Source organism: Citrus sinensis, chromosome 2 (genome assembly GCF_022201045.2).
Source record: "Citrus sinensis cultivar Valencia sweet orange chromosome 2, DVS_A1.0, whole genome shotgun sequence".
NCBI classification, from domain to species: domain Eukaryota; kingdom Viridiplantae; phylum Streptophyta; class Magnoliopsida; order Sapindales; family Rutaceae; genus Citrus; species Citrus sinensis.
In genome coordinates this window covers 355401-380072 of record NC_068557.1, presented here as the reverse complement: position 1 = coordinate 380072, position 24672 = coordinate 355401, and the positions used below count along the sequence as shown (strand labels likewise).

Here is a 24672-nt window from a genome sequence, read left to right as displayed (position 1 = left end):
ATCCTAGATATTGCGACTATTGTTACAGCATCCAAGCGCATTCCATTATGATCAAGTAAAAGTAAAACTAGTGAGATAAAATTAAAAACATGTTAGACAAAGCATTTATGTTCAATTAAATAAGTACTTGGTGACCTTCAAGGAAATTTTTGGTAGCTTATGATGATTCATCCAATTAAGTATTTTTTTTCTTCTGGATGTGGAATGGTAGATTGGCAGCCCTCCGAAAATACAAGATTTTCTTTCACATTTTGGTAGATTGCTAGATGCAGAATGGTTGGTCACTTTAAAGCCCTCAAATTACATGACATTTTCATTGGTTTAAGTTGTGTGTCAATTAGCCTCTTGAGTGTGACTTAATTAATTGACTTTATAATTGTTTATACGAAAGACACTTAATTATTAGACGCTTTATAAAATACATGTTAGATGTAGAATGGTAGATTGCAAAATTCATACAAAATTGTGAATTAGTGAGATTGAACTCACCCATGGTATGAAGAACAATATGGCACATATTTCTTATATTATGCGTTATTTCATTTAGAGCAAATTAGAATTATTCACGTTATACTGAGCGCGACATTAATCTAACACTTTACTCACAAAGATTGGCAGTTGAGTTCATCATGGCTTGAAATTAAAGAAGCTTGCACTAAAATTGGGCTCTTCAAGTTTCAACAATTCAAAACAAAAGAAAGGTTGGTTTGTCTAACATTTTTTTTTTTTTGGTAAGAATGTTTGGTTGATCACCTCTTTAATTCTGTCACCTGCTGCAGCCAGTGATCCAAACAAAGATGCACACAAATCTATTGGTCAAAAATTGACTCTAAATCTAATAAATAAAATCTTTTCATTTCCTCAACTTAATTATCGACCAATATGTAACCTACATCTGCTCTTAAACTTTCACGAAACTCACAAATTTTGCTCGGCGTCACAGAAATTTCTTCTCATTTCAAGTGCATATAACACAGTGAGTTGTCTTGACGACCCCTTTTTTATATTGTTTCATCATCATATGGCCGCTGCATTTCGTGAAAAAGAGGCTTCAAGTGTATGAATGAGATGGTTCTTTATTTTGCATGCAACTCTTTTAAGGTATGTTAATTGATTCTTGTTGTTTAATTCATTCTTTTTGTTCCTGTTTTACTTATAATAATCATCATCATAACTATATTGTTAGTTCATTCTTTTCTTTGTTGTGGGTAAAATCTTTGACTTATATGCTCCAAACTTCTTAATGTTAATTAAATTCTGCAGCATTTTTGTTTTCCGAAACGTGTTTCTCTATTTTCTCGCATAAAACTTACAGAAAGCAAGAGTGGCTCTTCTGCATACACCTGTTGTCATTGCCATCAGTACTGTTTTTTTTTTTTTTTTCCTTCTCTTTTCTTTTAACTTTTTGTTCTTGTTTTTGTTATAATAAGTAAGTTTAATGGCTGTTATTTTATATATTTTTAATGGTTGTTATTTTATATATTTAGTTTATTAAGAACCAACTTTGTTCCATGTTAATAATGCATCAACTAGAGTAAGAGTACCAATAGACATGGTTATTTCTAAATAATAGTGACATTTTGCTAATATATGTAAAGTTTTGTTATAATGTTCACTAAATTTTGAGGTTTCATAAAACATATATCTTGAGGTAGTGGTTACAGTGGAGCTGCTTCATTGTGGAACATTAATGATGACCGTCAGATCATAATAGTAAGTGCATAATTTATATGTATCTTTGTGATCATACGATCATCATCAATGCTCTACTGTGAAGCAGTTCGTATCTTGAAAATTTATATTCAAATTTAATTTAGAGCTAATTACATGATTTAAAGCGAAAATGTAGCCCCACTTAGACTTCTTACCTTTTATTAAAAAAGGAGAAAGAAGAAGACATTTCATTCACACAAAAAGAACAAAATGGAAAATGAAGTACCATTATTATTTTTTTATACGTAGAAGTAATTTGTGTGTGTGTGTGTATTAAATGCGTTTTTGGTGCTATAATTGGTACTTGAAAATTGAAAGCATGTAAAATTGGTCTAAAGGACCACTCTAAATGCACACAACACACGCAAACAAAATGAACTATAAAATATTTTAATATTCTAACATATGTACAAAAAATGCAAAAATAATAATACATTATACAATTGTAAATATAATAACTTCTCTATTTATTTATTTAATAGTATCATAAACCATTGGTCGACAAGATAAATAAATAAAGAAAAAAAAATCGAGGGTACAAACTTATATATAATAAATGTTACTAATTTGGGGCAGAAAATATTAAGGATTATGTAGAAATTAGCATTAGAAACCTCAAAAAATAGAAAGGGAAAAAAACTAATATATTTGCAAATAAATATATGATAAAAAATTTATTTAAGATTCTTAAAATTTGAAGCACGTGAGCATGGAACAAAGCAAGGAATTTTCTGTCAAACAAAGTACGGCCAGACTTACCAAATTAGTGTGCGACAAGTCAAGTAGTCAACCATCTACCAATCGCAGGCTGTTTTTGAGTAGACTGGTAGCTTCAGTTGACCGTTAGATATGATTAAAATCATCAGTCAAACATCATCTCCACCGTCCATCACCGCCTTCATAGTTCTACTACCTCTACGGTTCTACTACACTTTCGGTCGGAAGTCACCGCAAAATTTTTTGTTAAAAAATAAAAGTTTTATTATTATTATTATTTTGTTAATTTGCTTGGTTTTAATTCAGTTTTTTTTTTCTCTATGATTTTCAATTGAACACGTGTAACTTAACATGTTCCTAATTTAAAGATATGGCGTCAATTCAATCTTGTCACATGTTTAATTTGTCATTTTGGTGAAAGTAAGAACTGATATTAATTCTTCTTACATGTGAGATTTGTTATCATTGTACAGAGACGTTTAAGATTTTAATAATACTATATTTATTTAGTTGGAATACCTAATTTGTATATCAATTAATAGAATAAATGATGTGTCATAATTTGATTGCCTCGAGTGATAGTTAATTATTAAACCTTATTATTTATAATTCAAATGATGAATTTTCAGTAGTGACAAATTAGTTGGAATATAAATTCTATAATCAAGATCTTAAATATGAATGTTATACATCCATTAAATGAGTGTAATACAATAGAGGTACAGTAGAATCTCTTCTACAAACAAAAAAAAAAAATCGGTATCTTAGATTTAAAATATATATATATATATATATTGTCGTTTATTTGTGCATGAGAAGAATAAAAAAGGCCATATATGAACCCAACTTTAGCCGGAGAAAATGCGAGTTAATTAGATAATAAGAGAAACGTAATGATAGCCGTGAATGGCGATAGGAAATGCATCAACTTGCATGATCATTGAAAGATTTCACTTGTGGGATTAAGGGTTTTAATATGATCGTATGTAGGCTATTAACTGTAGTAAATATTGATTACGCAGCCAATTAGTCATTTAATCTTTGTAAAACTATCCAAGAAACACACAACATTAGAATTTCATTCCATCCCTCGCGATAACTCGAGATCTTGTGAGAGATCATAATTTAGAGCTTCTTATATATATGTGTTGTTAGCCAGACTCTTGTTCATATATAAAACAATTTTTGTACACCTCGCATAATTATTACTACCAAATCATCGCTTGTGTACGACATCCTTTTCCAAAGCTCTATAATCGCATTATCTCCCTTTCAGCTTTCAAGAAACTAATTCATTGTGCATGATATTGAAATTCTAGTGAAACGGGTGTATGAAGTTCCATGTATATAGCATTGGAAATTCACGTTACATTTTAAATATTATAAATGTAATGTGATCACTTTCGCATGCTAGATTCAATACAATACAGCATATTAGTTGTTCAAGTTCTTGGTTTTGTTTACGGCAAACATGCATATTAATTTCCATCAATACGACACAACATTAAAGATGATAACAGATGATGAAGTGGAACAAGTGCATGAAGAAAATTAAACACAGAGAAATAAATATATAAGAAAAAACCCCAATGTGCATGCAATTTCATGTCGGACACGTATGCAGATGGTGATTCACTCGAAGGCTACTCAACGTGTTCATCAACCCTCCTGGACTCATCTTGGTTCAAAGAAGAAGCCATGATTGGAGATTCCCAGTTTGCTTCAAGGCCAAAAGTTGATGCCGCTGCAGTCGAAACCAAAGGATCCGATGATGAGCCAGTAATTGTATTCGGCAATGCAATCGTCTCATTTGATAGGTGCTGCTGTTGTTGTTGTTGCAGTACTTGTTGATTATGCTGGCTAGCAAAAGCATCTTCATTGATCAACGAATTGAGAAACGAAGAGAAAACATCGTCGTTGCAGTAATTGATATCTACATCAACTTCATAGCTAAGCCCTTCGTTAAAAACGTTATTCACGTTATTGCTTCTCAAACCCAACCCCCCATCATCGTCATGATGATGATCACAATTCGATAAACTCGTATACGGGTTCTCCATCATCCCATTTTGATGATACTCACTGTCATGATCATCAACTAAAGCGTTCGGTGAATACCCATTTTCCTTATTGATCATCATGATCGACGAGATCATTCTACCACAGCCAGCAGAGGTATGACGTTGATCTAAATGACCAGATGAAACGGTCATTGGAGTGAGATTAGGGTTTGAGCTGCTCGAGTTTAGTATTGCTTTCGAAGTTGAAGCTTTGCTGTTGCTATTAGTAACTTGATCAGCAGAAGAAGGATCAAGTTCTTGATTCAATGGCTTATGAGTTCTTGGATCAATCCCTTGGCTTATCAGCTTCTTACTCAGGTGAGTGTTCCAGTAATTCTTTATCTCATTATCTGTTCTCCCCGGAATCCTCCCCGCTATCAGAGACCATCTATAAAGCACAAACACAAAACCAAATTCAGTTAACAAAAACCCTAGCCCTAACTCTGAAGTACAAACCAAAAACAAACCGAGTAAATAAAATCCATGGAAACCCTAAGGTATTCGTGGGTTATTATATTCTTATTACCGGTTACCGAGAAGGCGATGTAGGCGAAGAATGAGATCTTCTTCATCAGGGGCGATATGTCCTCGTTTAACGGAGGGTCTCAGATAGTTCATCCAACGAAGCCGGCAACTCTTGCCGCAGCGGAGCAATCCGGCCCGTTTTGGCAGAGTTCGCCACCGGCCTTCGCCTTCTTTATTGATGTAGTTGGCCAGAAGCTCGTCTTCCTCTGGCGTCCATGGCCCTCTCTTTAACCCTACCTTGCTGCAACATGGCGTGCTCTTATTGGTTGCTGCTGCTGCTGCTGCTGCTGCTGTTGATGATGGTGATGTTGATGGGTTCCTCATCGTCTTGTTATCTTCTTGTTGGCGGTGGTGGTTTTGGCTGTGAAGCTGCTGATGTGCTGAGCTCTCTCTCTGGTGTGTCAAGCTTTGGATTTGTCTCTACCCAATTTGTGTGTATGGATTGTGAAAGAATCCGATTCTTGTTATTGTTGTTTGTATGGTGTGATGATGAGATTGGATCATTTTATAGTAACATTTTTTTATGTATATTATTATATGATCGGTGATGATAGATGGGAGGATTATATCATTAAGCTTCCTTCATATTTTTTATTTTTTTGTTTTAAGGATATAGTTTGCCCGTTTGGATCAATTAGTTCCAAACTCTTAGGGAAATGACTCTGTCAGTCTGACACTCGGATTGAATTTTGATCACATAACTTCGGTCTGTAAGTAATCACAAAATGGTATTCTCGTATTTGAGACGACAAAGAAATTCAGGGACTTGTTTGTCTGAACTGTCATTTTGTTAGTTGTCAATTTTCATTTTGTTAACAAAATGCCAATTGTCGGCTGACATTTTGTTTTGTTAGGAGCTGCGGAGTTAGGGACTTGTTTGAGACGACAAAGAAATTCAGGGACCTGGATGATAAACATTCTTTAAAATAATTGTTTGCTTCAGTTTGTCTGAACTTGGAAGTAGGTTTCAAAACGGCATCACGCTCTTGAGAGTACGCGTGTAAGGACGCGCTAGTTCATCTGCGAGATGCATAAGGAGGACTCGTAACGACTGTGACGCTCTCTCTCTCTCTCTCTCATGTCATCTTCAACCATTCATGATAATGGTACGGAAGCTTTTGGCCGTGCTTTGTGATTTGAAAATTTAATTGGATGATTATATACTGATTCGTACTTTGTCTTTTTCCCACACTTGGAGAGCAAATTTCAGACATCTTACTCAATTGAAAATGTACATTCTAAGGCACACTTGCAAATTGTGAAGTAAATCTTAATGAGTAATTAATTGGTGCAACCAATAAAATCTCTTAAAATGATATAAGAGATTAGAGATTCTAATTCCGCTCACATCAACACTATTAGTGTTCTTTTGAGATGTTATATGGGAATGTTTGGTTGAGATATTAAAATTTCTCATTACATTAAATTTATATATGTTCATATTTGGTAGATAAAAAATTATAGCAGTACTGCATTAATAGATCCAAACTAATGCGGTAACTACCCCTTGTTTTTTTTTTTTCCTTTCGCTTTTGCTTTTGACTTTTGTTTTATAATAATATTAAGAGTTGGACTATTGGTACCCTTTCATTGATCTTATAAAATTCTTGTGATATTATAATTAGGCAAATGCTATGTTACAATTAATGTAACATACACACTCAACAACAACCACATAAATTGTGTGGGTCCATCATTTGTGTGGTTGTTGTTGAGTGTGTATGTTACATTAATTGTAACATAGAGGCTCTCAATTAATTATATTTAAAGACAAATATAAATATAATTGATTCCATTTATATTTTCTTTCTCTCTTCAATTTCATTTTACTTGCACAATATAAATTTTTGTAATCATTAAAATAATCTAAATTTAAGATGCAATCTATAAATTTTTTTCAATCATTAAAGTAATCTAAATTTAAGAAGCAAATTTTTAAGCCGAAATAATACTCTTGTAATATATGTAGCAACGAAATTAGGATACAACATTGTGAGAAAATAAATTAAATTAAATTTTATCTCACTACAAATAATTTTTTAAGGATTCTTAAACTAATTGTTGCACTCAAAATTTATATGTACGATGAAATTGTATTGGATCCATAAAATATTCAATATTTTATAAGGCTTTTCTTACTTTTTCTTTTAGATTTTTTTTAGAAATTAAATAATAAAACAAGTTTGAAGAGAGGAATGCAATTATTAAGACTGAAAGAGTGAAAAAATTATTAGAAATTGCAAGATTTATAAAGTGAAAATAATGTTTATTTAGAAAAGGGTACTTTTGGCATTAAATGAAATATAATTTAAAAAAAAAAGAGTTTCAAAAGGATTTTGGAGGGGTGCTAATAATCCGACTCTAATATTAATAATAAATAAATATAATTTTTTATTTAATATACTATTTTATAAATTTTTTATTTTTATATTATAATTTATTATAACTAATAGTAAATATTTAAATATGAATAAATTTCAATAATATTAATTTAAAATTAAAATTAATATAAATAATAATATAAAATATTAATACAATTTAAATATACTAATATAATATTTAAATTAATCACACAAAAATTAATACAATACAGTGTAAAACCAAACATTATATAATATTATTATACAGTGCTAATGCAATATAACATAATATAATAAAGTACACCAAATTGCACAAAACATGATATTTATAGGCCAGCAACGAAAGCTATATCATAAATTCCTAGAGGATTGACTGTTTTGCTTTCATAATGGTCAGACCTTCAGTTGGCTACGACCATGACACTGGGAAAAGTCTCCAAATTTGAGAAGTGCTGATTTGCTGCAAAATGAACAGACAAAGCAATTCAGTTTGCTAATTGGGCTAAGCCATTCACTTACGTCGTTAGAAGTATTCTCTCATTGGGATGGGTGGTTTCGCCTCCTCTCTCCTCGGTGATTTTAAATATTTGTATGTATTATACAAATGCGGCCATGAAGAACCATTCGGTGCTTTTGTGGTTGTCATCGAAGGTACCAATAGCTCATGCTGGCATGTTTTGCAATCTTATGTGCTTGTATTTTTGTATGGTGTTGAAATGTCTAGCACTCTCTGTCAAGCCTTTAGATAAAAGCAGCTTCAGAACCTCAACCCCTTCTTGCAAAGCAGTATCAATCTAGGAAAGGAGACCATAGAACACTATTATGCAATCGAAACTAATGTCCTGGTAATTAGTCAACAGAAAGCATAAGAAAGATATGTAGCCATATGTTGTGAAAAATATATATCTTTGAAATAAATTAATTATAAAAAAAAAAAACCCTAGTTGCTATATGATGGATAGAAGAGATGCAGCTACTGAATTTGAAGCAAGAGTAAAGTGAAAAAATTCAAGGTGATATTCAGAACAATTTTGTTATCTGAAGATCCAATAAGCATTTTTAAGTCAAATAGAAGATCCAAAATTGATGTATCCATTCTCTCTTTTGCTTGGAAACAGAAAATAGTTGTTTCAGAAACAACAATGCAGCATACCGGGTGTTCAGAGGAATACTCACTCCGAACCTCACTTCAACCAAAAGGGTAAAAAGGTTTCGTAAACATTTGATTTCCTTCACAAAATGTTGTTTAGCTCCTATGCATTTGAGAAAAAGATAACGATTAAATTCTGATGCTCAAGGTGTGGACAATATGTGCTTAGATTCAGTAGGCATTTCATAAGTTTTCCAAAGTAAGAAATTCATTTTCAAAATCTACTAATGGAGATTTTCTAACAAAACCAGGAATATATATTACAGATTAAGAGCTTCAGTAGTCAAATATATAAGCTATGTAATTTGTAAACCTTGTTTCTGTCATCCGGCTGAGAAAGTATTCCGAGTAATATAGGGAACCCTCAAAATGACAACTGAATGTAGATTTTGTAAAACACATTTACTCAGTGATTTTGAACTTACTCGCTCTCGAGCTATTGCATTAAACTTCTGCAGCAAGAAAGCTTTAGGATCCATTTGACCAGGAGGCCTCCCAATACCTAACAAGAGACTAAAATATATTAGTTATTTACTTATTGAAAATCTCTAACAGTGTGTAGGGGTCTTGAACCAACCAATTCTTAGCCGAGCAAATTCTCGGTTACCTCGAAAGTTGTTCATCACACTCTTCAGCCTATAAAATAATGACAAATGGGTAAATAAATATAGATAAACAATCACAAATGTTTCATAAATTATTTCTATAAAATAGCAAAATTTTGCCAAAAATTATAAATTTATAATCTCATACATATATGAGGAAACAAGTTCCTAAAAAGTAACAAAAGACTTTAAACAAACCAATACTCTGACAAAGACAAACTCATTACATTGACTTTGTTTTCAGCTTTAAAGTAGACATGGTCTGTGAAAATTCATACATATACATTCAATATGTGTGAAAATTCATACAAATTCACACATATTCAGCCCGGATCAATGGGCAAAGAAAGAAATAATTCTTAGAAAACTCTTAAAAGGCCAAACAGCTATTAACTACAGATTAACCAGTAAAATTGCTTACTCATGCATTTAACATGCAATTTAGCTGCCGCTTTCTCAAAATGAAGCATTTTAAGTTGGTAAGACCATAAAACTAAATATAACTTTTTGCAATCAGATTTCCTGGAAACAGGTTCAAAGGCTCCAATATACACACCCATTGTGGCCTCCATGACCTCCATTGTGGCGCAGACGAAGCACTCCACAAGGTAAGCCCATGTCATCATGAAACTGCAACAAGAAAAGTACAATTACCACAAGGTAAACCCATGCCATCATAAACTATAAAATGCTATCATCATCAAAGAAACAACAGAGAACTCTTTACGAAGTAAAAGTACAATTACCACAAGAACACGATTAAGAGGTAACTTATAATAAGCTGCAAGTGGTCCAGTCTGCATTTGAAGGTAGAGAACACAAGTTAATACATTATACTAAAATCCTAGGTGAAATATTACAGGAATGTAAAAGAAATAAATGAAATTCCTAGCAGAAAATTTTGATAACTGAACCCAAAACTAAAACCACTAGAAACTTTATATAAATAAAATTCTATAAACAATTTTTATTGGAAAATTGGAAGAAAATTTTCTTTCCTTTTTTCAATTTTGACAGGGTGGGGGGAAGGGATGAAAATTTTCTACTGTCAAAGATATTTGATCAATGAATTGCCCTTCTAACTCCAAGATACACTAAGTAAAAAGCTTCATGAAATACAAGTATCAACGCCTTGCCCTTATAACTCCATGATACACCAAGTAAAAGCCTTCATGAAATACAAGTACAAATACTTGCAAACATATACAAGGATAGAGACACTTTTCAGATACTCCAAGAAGTATGTCTCAAAAGCTTACAGATTCACCGCTCAGATTCATGTAAGTCTGTGGCTTTGCAAGGAGTACAGGGGCATCACCAACAAAACCTGAGATAGATTAATCAAGCATCCATCAACAAGGAGAACAAACAATAAAAATGTCTTAAAACAAAGAACGAAGGGCCCAAATATAGACCTTGTCCGAAAGTAGCTTTGCAATGAACCGTGTTCATAGAAATCCCTTGTGATTCAGCAAATGCGTCGATCATCTCAAACCCCACCTGCTAAAAGACCAGATAGAATGGAAGCTTGAAGTTAAACAAACAACACAAGAAGGCTGAAACTATAATTTTAAAATACATAATGAAGATGTACTACTATTGTACATTGTGTCTAGTTCCTTTGTATTTATCTCCCGGGTTACCCAACCCCACAAAAAGCCATGGCCGAGCAACAGCAGTGCAGAAACCACGCCTCAGAAACCTGTTAATAAGCATCTCCTCAAATGTTCTCAGTTTCCTTCCACTTCACTGCAATACAGGTTCTCCATCTTTAGTAACAATTTACTATCACGTCAGCCCCATGGTTTGAAACAAATGAGGATTTGACCAAAAATAAAGAACAACAACCCAATCCAACCATTTGACAGCTTAAATATTTTATTTAATGTCATTTCCTTCAATAATTTGCATCAATAATTAAACAAAAAGCCATTATCTTATCATGAACCTTCCACATTTTTTTGGGGGGGGAACTACCAGGTTTGGGATGGAATCTACAAGGAAACTAACAGAGAAACCCCAAATATGTTTAAATTGTGCAAAATAATACAAAATGATAACTAATTTTAAGGCCATAAACCATAAATCTTAAAATAAAAAAGTAACACCCTGAAATAATTTAAAAGTAAATTAAAAAAATAAATATTAAATATTGTGTGACTGATAGAGCTGAGCTCAGCGAAATGGTCAGAACGAGTTGCTGACTCACATGAACTGAAATTTTGGATTGGTTGGGAGCAACTGATAAGGTGACCGTGTCGAGGAAGTAAAATTTCACTGTTTGGCCTAGGGGTGGGCAAATCGCGTTTCGGTTAGGCTTGTTCGGGTTTTGGTTTCGGTTACAACCCATTCAAATTGGAGAATTCAACCCAATTGGGTTCAGAACACGAACCTAAACGGTTAGGTTCGGGTTCCGGATAGGTTCGGATTGAAAGTTCAGGTCTAAATTTCAGTTTGGTTTGCAGTTCGGGTTACAACCTATTCCAAAATTCAATTCAATTTCAAAATGAATCAAATCCCAGCCAGGCAGGACCTAAAATTTGAAAATCAAATACCAGCCCTGCTCAAAGATGCAAAAATGAATACCAAATGACAAACATATATAATACATTAATAACCCATCACCAAGAACACTCGAGACAACAACAATTACAATGTTAATAAACCGAATCAGCAACAATCACAAACAGCCACTATACAAAAGAAGATTGAACAGTCTCAGTGCCTGTTCCGCCACTCACCAAGCCCAAAAGAAGATTGAATTACAAACAATCATTCATGCACCATTTGGAATCGCATCTATAACCTTACCTTGTGCGGCTGACGACGGCTGACGACGGCGAACGAAGCCGGAGGCAGCGCAGCAGCTGGAACGAGGAAGCAAATCGAGAACGGCTAGAAGCTGCAGCGTCGGCACACTTGAACCAAAGTGACAGCGCCGGCAGCGTGGGCGTGGGCGTGGGCGTTTGTCAGCTTAGGGTTAGAGGGGCGTTTGTAAGCGGCGGCTGTGGCTGCAGAGAGGACGTGTGTGAGTGAATGTGTCGTTCTCTCTTTCACTAAGATTAGGACTGCGTTCTGGTTTGTTAATTGTTATATCAAAATTCCATTAAAAGAAGAAAATTGTTATATCGAAATTAATTAAATTAAATTATCTTTTTCTTTCGAGGAAAATAATATGTATAAAAATTTATTTGTTAATTGTTATAACAAAATTGAATGAAGTATTAAGTGATTGGTTGTTGTATAATTCAGCACCAAATAAAATTTAATTAAAAATTAATATAGATTAAATGTAGCACCAAAAAGTATAGGAGTATAGGACATTATTATAATACATTGTTAATATAGTATAATATAATATATCTGTATTAAAATAATAAAATACACTGTAATTAGTGTTTGTTTTTTAACTTAATGACTTAAAGTGACTTAACTTAATTAATTAAGTTAATTAGAGGTGTTTGTTTTTATAATTTAATGAGATTTTTAGATAATTTTGACTTAATAAAATAAGCTAATTTTTTGACTTTTTACTTAATGGGAAAATTTGAATTAAGTCAATTATTTACTAATGTAAAAAATATCCATATTTTATAATTTATTTTTCATGTCTATCCCAAAACTAACCCATAGACATTTACCACACATAAAAATATCTATATTTTTTCTTTCTTATATTATATACGATAAAATTTGAAATTTATGGTATTTTATATATTAAAATTCTAAAATAATTATGTATTCACTTGAATATAGTTTTACTTATAAATGTTAAAATATTGTGGTATTTAATATATTATTTATTTGACATTTAAATTTAATAAGGATACAAATGTAAAAGTACATATTTTCAGCTTTTTCAGTTGAAAAAAACAAACAACTTAATACTTATTTTCCGAGATTCAGACGAAAAAATGAACATATTATTCAGATTTGGACATTCACATCTATTCAGAATTCATACTAATTCAGGTCTATTCAGATTTCAGACAAAAAAACAAACGCCACCTAAAAATATCCCTTAATATAATATTGAATTCTAATACAATGTAATAGTAATACTGCATGGCAAACGTGCCCTTGAGAAATGTATGTCTTTATTAAATTTATTAATTTATTATATTTTATAAATAACAATCAACTAAACCATAAAAAAATTAGGGTGCGTTTGGAAATAAAATTGGGCAACTGTAACTTAAAAGTTACAATACTAAAGTATTTAGTGAACACTAACTGCTGTAGTTTAGAAGTTATATTGATATAATTTTTTACTTATATAATAAAAAATCTATTATATATTTAATAATTTTATCAAAATTATTATTTAAAATTTACATTTACTATATATTATTAACTTTTATTTTATAGGTATAATTATTTTTTCCACAGCAGCTGTAATTTAAAAGGTACAGTTCCTCAATCTTAAACGAACTCTTAATGTGCAAATAAATTGAGCTGACGAAATGTGATTAGAAGAGCAAAAAAGAAAATAACGAATAAAAGCATGCCACGTTCATTTTTACAAATGAGTATGCATTTGTAATATTAGTATTCATCGTCAAAGTGTACCAAAATTATTCAATTATTATGAAATCTATCAATTTTGAATAATTGAATTAAAAACTACCCCGAGACCAACCAAACCATGAAATCAAACCAAAATACAACTCCGCCCAAGCCCTACAGTTGTTATTTCCCCCAGTTTCATTTCCCTCCAAAACCAATAATAGAAAGCAAAAATGTGAAAGCAAACAAGGAAGCTTTAATCATTATCATTTATCCACAACACAATTACATTCAAAGCCCTCATTTTTTAAAATATGGAATATCTACCAAAAATATTCTCATAACATAAATTTTTAACCATCGAAATATAAGAATATGCCATGTAACATCAAACTGTACCATAATATTTTAATTCTTATAATTTATGTTAATTATAATTCCCTTTATTATAACCAACACTCGCAATGCTAGGGGTGAACATTTTACCGAACCAAATAGGAACGAGTTGAATTAAATAAATTGAATTAAATTTAATTTTATATTCAATTTAAAATCTTTCAATTAAATGAATAAACATTCAACTCAGTTCGAGTTGTTTTGAGAAATCAGTTAAATTAGCAAAGAAATAAAAAAAAAGACTGAAATTATAATTTGATCTTATTTAATACATGTTTCTTGAATTGCTCAGCTTCGTTTTCTGAAAAATCAAAGCAAAAAATTTCGATAAGCAAACGTCGCTGTCATACAGTGAGTAACCCCCTAAAAACTTTTATCATTATATAAAAAATTGTAAAATATTAGGGGGCTCCTGTATTTTTAAACCTTTAATCATAATTGATTAAACACAATCTAATACAGCTAAGGCTCTAAGCTAATCACTTCACTTCATCAGCCCTAATGGCCCCACTCAGTCACTGGTGGTGACTGATACTATCATACTAGTTTACAAAATCCCCTAAACCTCCCCCACTCTCTTTCCAAACACACTCCCACACATTGACATTTCAAATTACCCCTTCATCATCAAATTCATCACTCACATTTCACATCACAAAAACAAATTCCACGCGGAAAACCCTAGTAAACTCGCCGCCATGGCCGCCGAGTCAACTCACCTCCAACAATCCCAACTCGCGGTGATCCTCGGCCCCGACTCTGCCCCATTCGAAACCCTAATCTCTCACCTCATGTCCACCTCCAACGAGCAACGATCCGAAGCCGAACTGCTCTTCAACCTCTGCAAGCAACAGGATCCCGATTCCCTCACTCTCAAACTCGCTCACCTCCTCCAACGCTCCCCTCACCCCGAGGCACGTGCCATGGCCGCTGTCCTCCTTCGCAAGCTTCTTACGCGCGACGACTCCTTTCTCTGGCCGAGGCTCTCTCTACACACTCAGTCCTCTCTCAAATCGATGCTTCTCCAATCGATACAACTCGAGAGCGCCAAGTCGATTTCGAAGAAACTATGCGACACCGTTTCGGAATTGGCCTCAAATATTTTGCCCGAGAACGGGTGGCCTGAGTTGTTGCCGTTTATGTTCCAATGCGTGTCGAGTGATTCCGTTAAGTTGCAGGAATCCGCGTTTTTGATCTTCGCGCAGTTGAGTCAGTACATTGGGGACACCCTCACGCCTCATCTAAAGCACTTGCACGCCGTGTTTTTGAATTGTTTGACGAATTCGAATAATCCTGATGTGAAAATCGCGGCTTTGAATGCAGTTATTAATTTTATCCAGTGTCTGACGAGCTCTGCAGATCGGGATAGGTTTCAGGATTTGTTGCCGTTGATGATGAGGACGTTGACGGAGTCGTTGAATAATGGAAACGAGGCAACGGCGCAGGAGGCGTTGGAGTTGTTGATTGAGTTGGCGGGGACTGAGCCGAGGTTTTTGAGGAGGCAGTTGGTGGATGTGGTCGGGTCCATGTTGCAGATAGCTGAGGCGGAGAGTTTAGAGGAAGGGACACGTCATCTGGCAATTGAGTTTGTGATTACATTAGCAGAGGCTAGGGAGCGGGCACCGGGGATGATGAGGAAGTTGCCGCAGTTTATAAATAGGTTGTTTGCTATATTGATGAGTATGTTGTTGGATATTGAGGATGATCCTTTGTGGCATAGTGCAGAGACCGAGGACGAGGATGCGGGTGAGTCGAGTAATTATAGTGTTGGCCAGGAGTGTTTGGATAGATTGGCTATTGCTTTAGGTGGGAATACAATAGTTCCTGTTGCTTCTGAGCAGTTGCCAGCTTACTTGGCTGCACCTGAGTGGCAGAAGCACCATGCTGCGTTGATTGCACTGGCTCAGATTGCTGAGGGTTGTGCTAAGGTATAGCTTTCAACTTATCTCTGGATTACAAACAATTAGAGTGTTTTCCGGCAGTTTCTTTTTAAGTTGAAATTGTTTGGAGACTGAATTACTTGCCTCGTTCAATCATTTTTGATACTTAAGATATACTAATGTAAAGTAATTTCAAGGCCCTACTGTGTAATATGTTCTTGTAGATGTTTGTTATAAGAGTGCATTTTTCATAGAGTTTTGGGTCTTTTCACTTGTTAGAATTTCCCGATTTTAAAATGTTTGTATGAATATAGTTATCTGGAATTTATTTTATATGAATGTTGGTAATTTGTAATTTGATTTTGCTTCTGCAGGTAATGGTAAAAAATTTGGAGCAAGTGTTGTCAATGGTTCTAAACTCATTTCGCGACCCTCACCCTCGTGTAAGGTGGGCAGCAATCAATGCAATTGGTCAGCTGTCAACGGACTTGGGGCCAGATTTGCAAAATCAATTCCACCCACAGGTTCTACCAGCACTAGCTGGAGCAATGGATGATTTCCAGAATCCTCGAGTACAGGTTAGTCACATCTATCATGTGCTTCTGGCATTCTGTGAGATGATAATTTAGTCTTTTCATTATAAACAAATCATGTTTTGGAACAAAGGGGAATGAATATTTCATATTGTTTTTAGATAGTCTGGCACGAGCAATGGTTATCCAGATTTTTTGTTGGTTGTTATTGATATTTTCGTTACCTTTGGCAAGCGGTTAAGAGGACTGATTAGACATGTATTTAGGTTATACTGAAGATGGCAGCAACTTAATATATCAGAATTATTAGAGACACTGCTTTATATTATTCACTCTAATTATTGATTTGAGATGTTTACTTTTTGTTTTCTGGAGCTTAACTGACCCTGAGATTGGTGTAGCTACTCTGTGAATTTCACTTAACTCCCTTTGCTAGTTATTTGATTTCCTCTCATAAATGTATGCTGAATTCACATCACTGTAGCAACTCAAGTTGTGTGAAAGATAAATAATGGATCAAGATTTACACGCGTAGGAGTTTTTTATTTTTTGGTTGGGAGAAGGAACTAGTTTTTAAGCTCTTGGAAAGTATTTTATGTATCTGCTGAAATTTTATAGCCAAAACCAACCAGTTTGTCTTTGGTGGTGAGTTGAGTATCTGATATTTGAGGTGAGGGGATTGGGATAATAGCTTATCTGTCGCTTTGAGATGTGCCTTATTGTTTATGATTTTAGAACATTTGTGGTCTGGTGGGTGCATTTGCGATAGTTTTTTTTATTTTCTGAAGGTGAGTTGGATATCTTGGTTTGCAAGATTATAGCATATTCAGATTGAGTTGGACATTTGTCATGCTGGTTTTTAGATGATGGTTACTTTCATTCTTTTTTTCATTAATATATTTTTATTATCAACAGGCACATGCTGCATCAGCAGTGCTTAACTTCAGTGAGAACTGTACTCCAGAAATTTTAACCCCGTATTTGGATGGTATAGTGAGCAAATTGCTAGTACTTCTGCAGGTATATTGAACGAACAATCAATGCCCTGTTTACAATGCAAACATTTACATCAGTACTTTAATGGATGAACATTTTTCTTCCCCTAAATTTCACATGTGTGTATGCCAGAATGGAAAACAAATGGTGCAAGAAGGAGCATTAACTGCTTTGGCATCTGTTGCTGACTCATCTCAGGTATTATGTAAAATATGCTTTAATTCGAAGTCATTTGTTATAGAAACCTCTCTGACAGCATGGTTTTCATGTAGGAGCACTTCCAAAAATACTATGATGCCGTTATGCCTTTCCTGAAAGCTATCTTGGTAAATGCAACTGACAAATCAAACCGCATGCTTCGTGCCAAATCAATGGAGTGCATTAGTCTGGTTGGAATGGCTGTTGGAAAGGACAAGTTCAGGGATGATGCCAAGCAGGTAGATAGTTCATTTTGCATTATTTCTTCTTGAACTCATTTAGGTCCATTGAGAGATAGTAAGGTGTCTGTAATTTGCTGCATTCTTATGCTGGTTGTCTGGCTCTGTTTCTTTTTAGTTTGGTTTTCTGCTTAAATATCATGTTAGATATGACCTTTTTCTTGTGTTTACCCTGTGAAAGGTCATGGAAGTGCTTATGTCATTACAAGGATCTCAAATGGAGACAGATGATCCAACTACAAGTTACATGCTACAAGTATGTTCTTTACAGATGACATGCAGGGAAAGAAACATAATTTCCAGCTATTTCAGCCTCCTCGATAACTATTTCATTTTTGTATAGGCATGGGCCAGGCTTTGCAAGTGTTTGGGACAGGATTTTCTTCCTTATATGAGTGTTGTGATGCCACCTTTGCTCCAATCTGCTCAGCTTAAGCCAGATGTAACAATTACATCTGCAGATTCAGACAATGAAATCGAAGACTCTGATGATGATAGGTATTTCCTTCTGGAAGTTCATTCATTAGACATTCTCCATGTATTTATGCATGTAGATGTAGTGTGGGACTATTTTTGTTTATTAATTTCTACCTCTCTAAACATTTTAATAATTTTTCAATTACATTCATCTATGCACTTTGGTAGTATTACTCTTATGTTCATCCGATATCTCCTTTTTTTCCCCCTTCCTCTGACACATTGACAAATGCGTATTTATCCCATGCTGCACCAATATACTAATGTTGCTTTTACAGGCCTCCTTTTTTGTTTAAATGCAATTAAATAGTGAATTGCAGTGGTAGTATCGCCATGTTGCATACATGCAAATGGATTTTTGCACATTGCTGATAGTTCTCTATCAATTACAGTATGGAGACCATTACACTTGGGGATAAAAGAATAGGAATTAAGACTAGTGTCTTGGAGGAAAAAGCTACTGCTTGCAACATGCTGTGTTGCTATGCTGATGAGTTGAAGGAAGGATTCTTTCCATGGATTGATCAGGTCTGTCTGTGCATCAATTTTTGGAAATTTGTTTCCACACCTCTTGAATTTCTTTATCTAATACAAGGATGCATATGTTCCTAGGTTGCTCCAACTCTTGTTCCTCTCCTTAAATTCTATTTCCATGAAGAAGTTAGGAAAGCAGCTGTTTCAGGTATGAAACTGCTATATATAGTTTTCTTTCTAGTACTTCATTTTGTAGGACCTTCATAATCTCCTTACTACGAACTGATTTTTGTATTTTAGCCATGCCGGAGTTATTGCGTTCTGCAAAATTAGCTATAGAGAAAGGCCTAGCTCCAGGTCGTAATGAGTCCTATGTAAAGCAATTGTCTGATTTTATCATTCCAGCTCTGGTGGAAGCTCTGCATAAGGTCTTTTCTATACATTTTTGTCCTCTCCCCCCCCCCCCCCTCCCCCGCAAAAAAAAATCATACTGGTGATCTAATTTTTCTATTAATATTGCTTTTATTTTGGGTGAAGTGATTGAACCACAATTAGTTTGCAGGAACCAGATACCGAGATCTGCGCCAGTATGTTGGACTCATTGAATGAATGCATACAGGTTAGTCACTTATCTGATGTTACATTTGTTACTTCACTGGGGTCATTTTCTGTTGATTTATATTATCTATAATCAAGAGTGTATGTACTATCTCACCACCGCATTACAATAGTCATGATTTTGTTTCCCTTTGTGCTCCATAGCATACTGCAAGCATATTGGAGAAAATGGGGAGAAAGAAGGAATATATTTTGGATTTTAAGACTACTTTTTTCTATTATGAATTTGATTGTGGTAGTTATTTCATTTGCTATTTATGCTGTGTTTCACATGAAATTTGTGATTGTATCTTGTAATTTTTTCACATCTTTTTCAGATCTCGGGGCCACTTCTGGATGAAGGCCAGGTCAGATCCATTGTAGATGAGATAAAACAGGTGATCACAGCCAGCTCTAGTAGAAAGAGAGAGAGAGCAGAGAGGGCCAAAGCTGAAGACTTTGATGCTGAGGAGTCAGAATTGATTAAAGAGGAGAATGAACAAGAAGAAGAAGTTTTTGACCAAGTTAGTATTGTTGAATACTCACATATTATCTATTAGCATTTAGCACATTGGACTTATCTGCCAAAAAAAAAGAGGGAAAACATAAGGAAAAGGATAAAACTCATCGGCAATAAGATCAATGCTTGGTTAACTGGCTTTTGACAATCCACAATTTTCTTTGTCACGTGCTTAAAAGATTATTTATTGCAACAGGTGGGTGAAATTTTGGGAACTTTGATCAAAACATTTAAAGCTGCTTTCTTGCCATTCTTTGATGAGCTATCTTCGTATCTGACACCTATGTGGGTAAGTTCTGCCGCAAAGATATTGCTGCTGTCTTCGTTATTATTGTGGTTATACTTCTAAAATTTTCTCTTTGTATGCTTCCTTAATTTTTCTGAGGTTTGGTCAAAACATTTATATTGCAGGATCTCTAACTTAATATTGAACAATTGACAGTTGTTGAACTGTTTGCCAGTGCTACTGATTTTCTAATGTAGTCTGCAAATTAGGGTTATGAAATCACTAATTCAGGAAGGGAAAGATATATCAGTTTCAAACTTGGTTTAGAAAAGAGAGGCTAAAGGGGAGAGTTTACCAATAATTTAATGCCCACAAAATTCCTCACCAATGATAACTCTATTTGCAAACCTTGAAGGGGTTATTTTCAACCTTAAAACACTAAAAGATTATCACCGAATTGTAGAATTCATAATGTCTGCTTATTTTGAAATTTTTGGTACTGTTGTCTAAATTTAAGCATTCTGTTGGCTAAAAATGCATTATGATGAAATATTTAGTCATTTAGATCTCTTTTTGTTTCAACTGTGCAATGTATCTAAACTTGACTTCATTGGTATCCATTTGAGGGTTGTTGGTTCATGGAACTTAGTTAAATGACTACAGAAGTTTTATTTGTTAGTTTTCTGCAAGTACGCTAATTTTTTTTTTTTTTTTTGGGTATACTCATGTTTGGCTGGTTGGCTGTTTAAAATACAGGGCAAGGATAAGACTGCTGAAGAGAGAAGGATTGCAATCTGCATTTTTGATGATGTTGCTGAGCAGTGTCGAGAGGCTGCTCTTAAGTAAGTTTGCTTTATCTTACTTAGCTTTGGTTGTTATCACTTAGTACATTCATTAAGTATAATTCTTCTAATGTGTTGGGACAGGTATTACGAGACATATCTTCCATTCTTGTTGGAGGCCTGCAATGATGAGAACCAAGATGTCCGACAGGTCTGCATGCATTCAATAAGCACTTTTAGTTACTATTGTTCAGGTTGCAGTTGTTCTTATCCAATTCTGTTTCCTTTTTTAGGCAGCTGTATATGGGCTTGGTGTTTGTGCAGAGTTTGGTGGATCTGTAGTTAAACCACTTGTTGGCGGTAATTCTGCTTGCATTTCTTAAGACAATTGGATTTTATTCATATGCTAACATGTATTTACATTGATCAATCACTTTCAGAGGCTTTATCAAGGCTAAATGTTGTAATACGGCATCCTAATGCTTTGCAACCTGAGAATTTGATGGCTTATGATAATGCTGTTTCTGCATTGGGAAAAATATGCCAGTTTCATCGTGACAGTATTGACGCAGCTCAGGTACTTAAATAATGCCTTTCTGTTTTTTCACTTATTCATACTTTCAATGCATATTGTAAATGGTTCTTTTACAGTAGCTTTAAATTTCAGCAGTATTGTCAGTGTTACTATCACTCCAATAAATAAATTATTCTTCCACACCATTGTGGCTACCTTTTCTCCAATGACACTGCTGATGAATCAGCATCTTACTACATATAAACTAAAAGTTTAGTGGTAATACTATTTAAAGAAACCAAAGTAATTCTGTCAGTTATTTCTTTGCATTGTGAAATGAAACAGTTATAATGTTTGATAGGTTGTTCCTGCATGGTTAAACTGCTTGCCAATAAAAGGTGATTTGATTGAGGCTAAAATTGTTCATGAACAGCTTTGTTCAATGGTAGAGAGGTAAGACTTTGTGGATTTCTTCATTTTCCTCCTACGTTATATTTTGTGCTTTTTCATTTGCCACCCATCATTATTAATAAATGCATCTTATTATCCGTTCACAGGTCAGACAGTGATCTTCTGGGTCCCAACCATCAATATCTTCCTAAAATTGTTTCAGTGTTTGCTGAGGTTAGTTCATGCTTTATAACGTAGTGATTCTTACTTTTACTTGTGAATTTGAAGAAGAGATGGCAATCAGTTTTGTGTTTGATTCTGTTGAAGCCATGTCATATCACAAGTATCAGGAATTATTTCCCTATTACATCTTGTTTGTGCATCTAAAAGAAGATATTTTAGTGAATTTCTGTTAAAAAATCAGATGTCCTTTATTCAGACCATTTTGTGTTGCTCAGCTGTACACCATTTTTTTAATCCATTTCAAACCAACAACAACCCTGGCCATACCATACGTATACATCCGAGTCCATGCATCACTGTGGATACTAGAGCTTATAGTAATTGTTGGTATCATCTTATCGCATGTTAGTTTTTCATCTTTTTCAGTACATTCACCTATTATGCTCTTAGTACCAAAGACATGCTTGAATTTGGGTGGTGCTGTTACCTTGCATTTTTCATCTTGTTGAAATTTGTCGTAGAGCAAATTCTGCTAGCTCATTTGATATAGCCAAGTATTCTTGCCCCTGCAATGAGTAATGGATGCCATACTGCATATTATCTTAAAAGAACTTGAAAAGCATCTTTGTTGATGAAGTATTGTTTATGTAGATCCTTTGTGGTAAAGATCTAGCAACTGAACAAACATTAAGTCGAATAGTCAATCTTCTGAAGCAACTTCAGCAGACATTGCCGCCAGCTACCTTGGCTTCAACATGGTCATCCTTGCAACCCCAACAACAGCTTGCGCTTCAATCAATTCTCTCGTGATAGTATCTTGGCAAACAATGAATCATCTTGCTGGTCTTTCAGAAAATGCAATGCCTGCCTTTTTGTGTCGATGAAAGTATACTATATAATACCCATTCTTTTTCCATAAAGGTGGTTCCCCTATTGATTGTCCTTGCGTGAGGTTTGACAACAGCCCAGCATCAGTTGGTTTGAGCATGAAAGTCGTCGAAGCGACTGAAATGATATCACTTGTAGAATGTGTATAATACAGTTGAGTTGATATCGAGTCTGAAAGAAGAAAAGGAAAAGTCGTTTGTGTTTTGTGACTGGCTTTTGTCAGTCAGGTTGTGAGGTTTGAGGGTTGCGAGCAATGCAAGGCAATTCCTATAGCAGTTTTGATCCAGTTGTGATTCTCACGTCAATTTGGTGGTACAAACTTTGGTGATTGTGATTGTATTTAAACTGAAATTTTGGATGGTGATTCTTTCATTAAGTATGCAATTTTTTCTTTTAATCTAAATGAGCAGTTAATAGACTTTGTCAGCTTTTGTTTTGTGGGACTATGAAATTGTCACTCTACAGCATATGAAATGCCTACAAATTTAGGAGACTAGAAAAAGCTAATAATACATGAGAAAAGATGGATGCAGTACAATAACCAATTAACCAGCGCAGTTGTCTCTTTCAAATGCAAAATGATTTTTAATCTTATAATATACTGAGATGAAAATAACTAGGAATTCTACAATAAAACTGAAAAAATATTGTAATTTAGGGCTTGGATAAGGATTGAGTTCGAAGACTGGAGAGGGTTTGATCCCCATTTGATTTGATCTTTGAGCGTGGGTTCCTCCAATAACACTATTTATGTAGAAGGAGTGGGCACCGAAGAAAGTAAAGAGTACCAAAAGCATAAATGCTACCAGAGGAAGGTCAGATTGCTTGAGGTCCTTCAAGTTCAGGGACACGTTCCACAAAACAGTACGATGTATAAAGGGATACACCGCACAGGCATCCCGTTTCCAGAAACTAGAAATAATAAAAGCCGCTCAAATGGGCAGCTTCCCTAGCAAGGTCAGCTTTGGAAACCTTGGCTACGAAGATGATAGATCACAAAATAACTCCTGATTGGTTCAACAACTTTACGATGTCTAACCTTTACGGCAACTACCATAGGCTTGCGGTATTGAAATCGCAAAGAAGCTCGATGCTGTTGAGCAATGCTACCAGAAGCCACAGGTGCCTCAATCTTTAAATCAAAACTATAATGGACTCGGTGTGGCTGTGGATGTGACCAGTTCCCAGATGTGAAGGCCAGAATGGAACTACAAGTGAGGAGTGCCACAATTACTTGCAGAGGCGGCAACAGATGACCAACTCCTAACTCCTACAAAAACGCCTCTTCCGCCTCGTATTGGTGGTTTATGTTAAGGCAAACACTACTGCGACTGAACCAAATGATAACGAGGCACACGTAAGCCAGCACAGTCCCCATATCTTCTCTTACATGTATTTATAAGAATGGAGTCTCCGAATTTTTTGACCGTAAATAAAAATTAAAAAACATTTTCTATTAGGTCCAACTTGTAATTCTTTAAATTACAAATATTATTAGCTCATGGGGGTTTTTTTTTCCCGGATCGTTACCGGAAGCATTAGTTTTCCGTTTAGTCTTCTTTTGTTTTACTAGTGTTAGATTGCGTTTATTTTTTAATCTGAAATCTGAATAGGTCTGAATGAAAATGTTTGAATGACATGTTTGGTATTTCTTTTTCAACATCTGAAGAGAAAAACTTAAAAGCTAGTAGTTTGACATAAATATCATTTTAAGTGGTGCATATATTTGTTCTGCACAATTTA

The 24672-nt window shown here is 34.5% G+C and overlaps 3 protein-coding genes and 1 long non-coding RNA gene across 8 annotated transcripts; 2 read left to right on the top strand and 2 right to left on the bottom strand.

The window, feature by feature from the left end:
* The first annotated feature begins 267 nt into the window (after positions 1 to 267).
* On the top strand, positions 268 to 1190 carry LOC127900429 (uncharacterized). The gene is made up of 2 exons (XR_008052543.1): positions 268 to 494; positions 611 to 1190. It is a non-coding gene; the product is annotated as an uncharacterized LOC127900429 (long non-coding RNA).
* Positions 1191 to 3954: 2764 nt separating this feature from the next.
* Positions 3955 to 5509, bottom strand: LOC102618087 (transcription factor MYB1). Its single transcript, XM_006488859.4, has 2 exons — positions 5017 to 5509; positions 3955 to 4878 (listed from the first exon to the last, which is right to left on the bottom strand). Exons 1-2 carry the CDS (start codon positions 5337 to 5339, stop codon positions 4074 to 4076), a joined length of 1128 nt encoding a protein of 375 aa, XP_006488922.1. The 5' UTR covers positions 5340 to 5509; the 3' UTR covers positions 3955 to 4073.
* A 2049-nt stretch (positions 5510 to 7558) lies between these two features.
* On the bottom strand, positions 7559 to 12227 carry LOC102618374 (peptidyl-tRNA hydrolase, mitochondrial). Of its 5 annotated transcripts, none has more exons than XM_052435475.1 (9): positions 11942 to 12226; positions 10736 to 10899; positions 10546 to 10633; positions 10390 to 10457; positions 9877 to 9927; positions 9687 to 9760; positions 9103 to 9161; positions 8951 to 9027; positions 7559 to 8169 (listed from the first exon to the last, which is right to left on the bottom strand). In XM_052435475.1, the coding sequence occupies exons 2-9, from the start codon at positions 10844 to 10846 to the stop codon at positions 8038 to 8040; spliced, it is 660 nt and encodes a 219-aa protein (XP_052291435.1). In that variant the 5' UTR covers positions 10847 to 10899; positions 11942 to 12226; the 3' UTR covers positions 7559 to 8037. The 5 variants fall into 5 exon arrangements, with proteins under 5 accessions (XP_052291435.1, XP_006488925.1, XP_006488923.1 ...); XM_006488862.4 differs by having other exon boundaries at positions 9133 to 9161; positions 10736 to 10879; XM_006488860.4 differs by having other exon boundaries at positions 10736 to 10879; positions 11942 to 12225.
* A 2379-nt stretch (positions 12228 to 14606) lies between these two features.
* On the top strand, positions 14607 to 23355 carry LOC102619446 (uncharacterized). Its single transcript, XM_006488865.4, has 20 exons — positions 14607 to 15960; positions 16287 to 16490; positions 17361 to 17465; positions 17574 to 17639; positions 17714 to 17878; positions 18060 to 18134; positions 18222 to 18376; positions 18748 to 18883; positions 18968 to 19037; positions 19130 to 19257; positions 19392 to 19448; positions 19765 to 19950; positions 20143 to 20235; positions 20929 to 21014; positions 21099 to 21165; positions 21248 to 21314; positions 21395 to 21531; positions 21830 to 21921; positions 22026 to 22092; positions 22693 to 23355. Exons 1-20 carry the CDS (start codon positions 14731 to 14733, stop codon positions 22849 to 22851), a joined length of 3345 nt encoding a protein of 1114 aa, XP_006488928.1. The 5' UTR covers positions 14607 to 14730; the 3' UTR covers positions 22852 to 23355.
* Positions 23356 to 24672: the final 1317 nt, after the last annotated feature.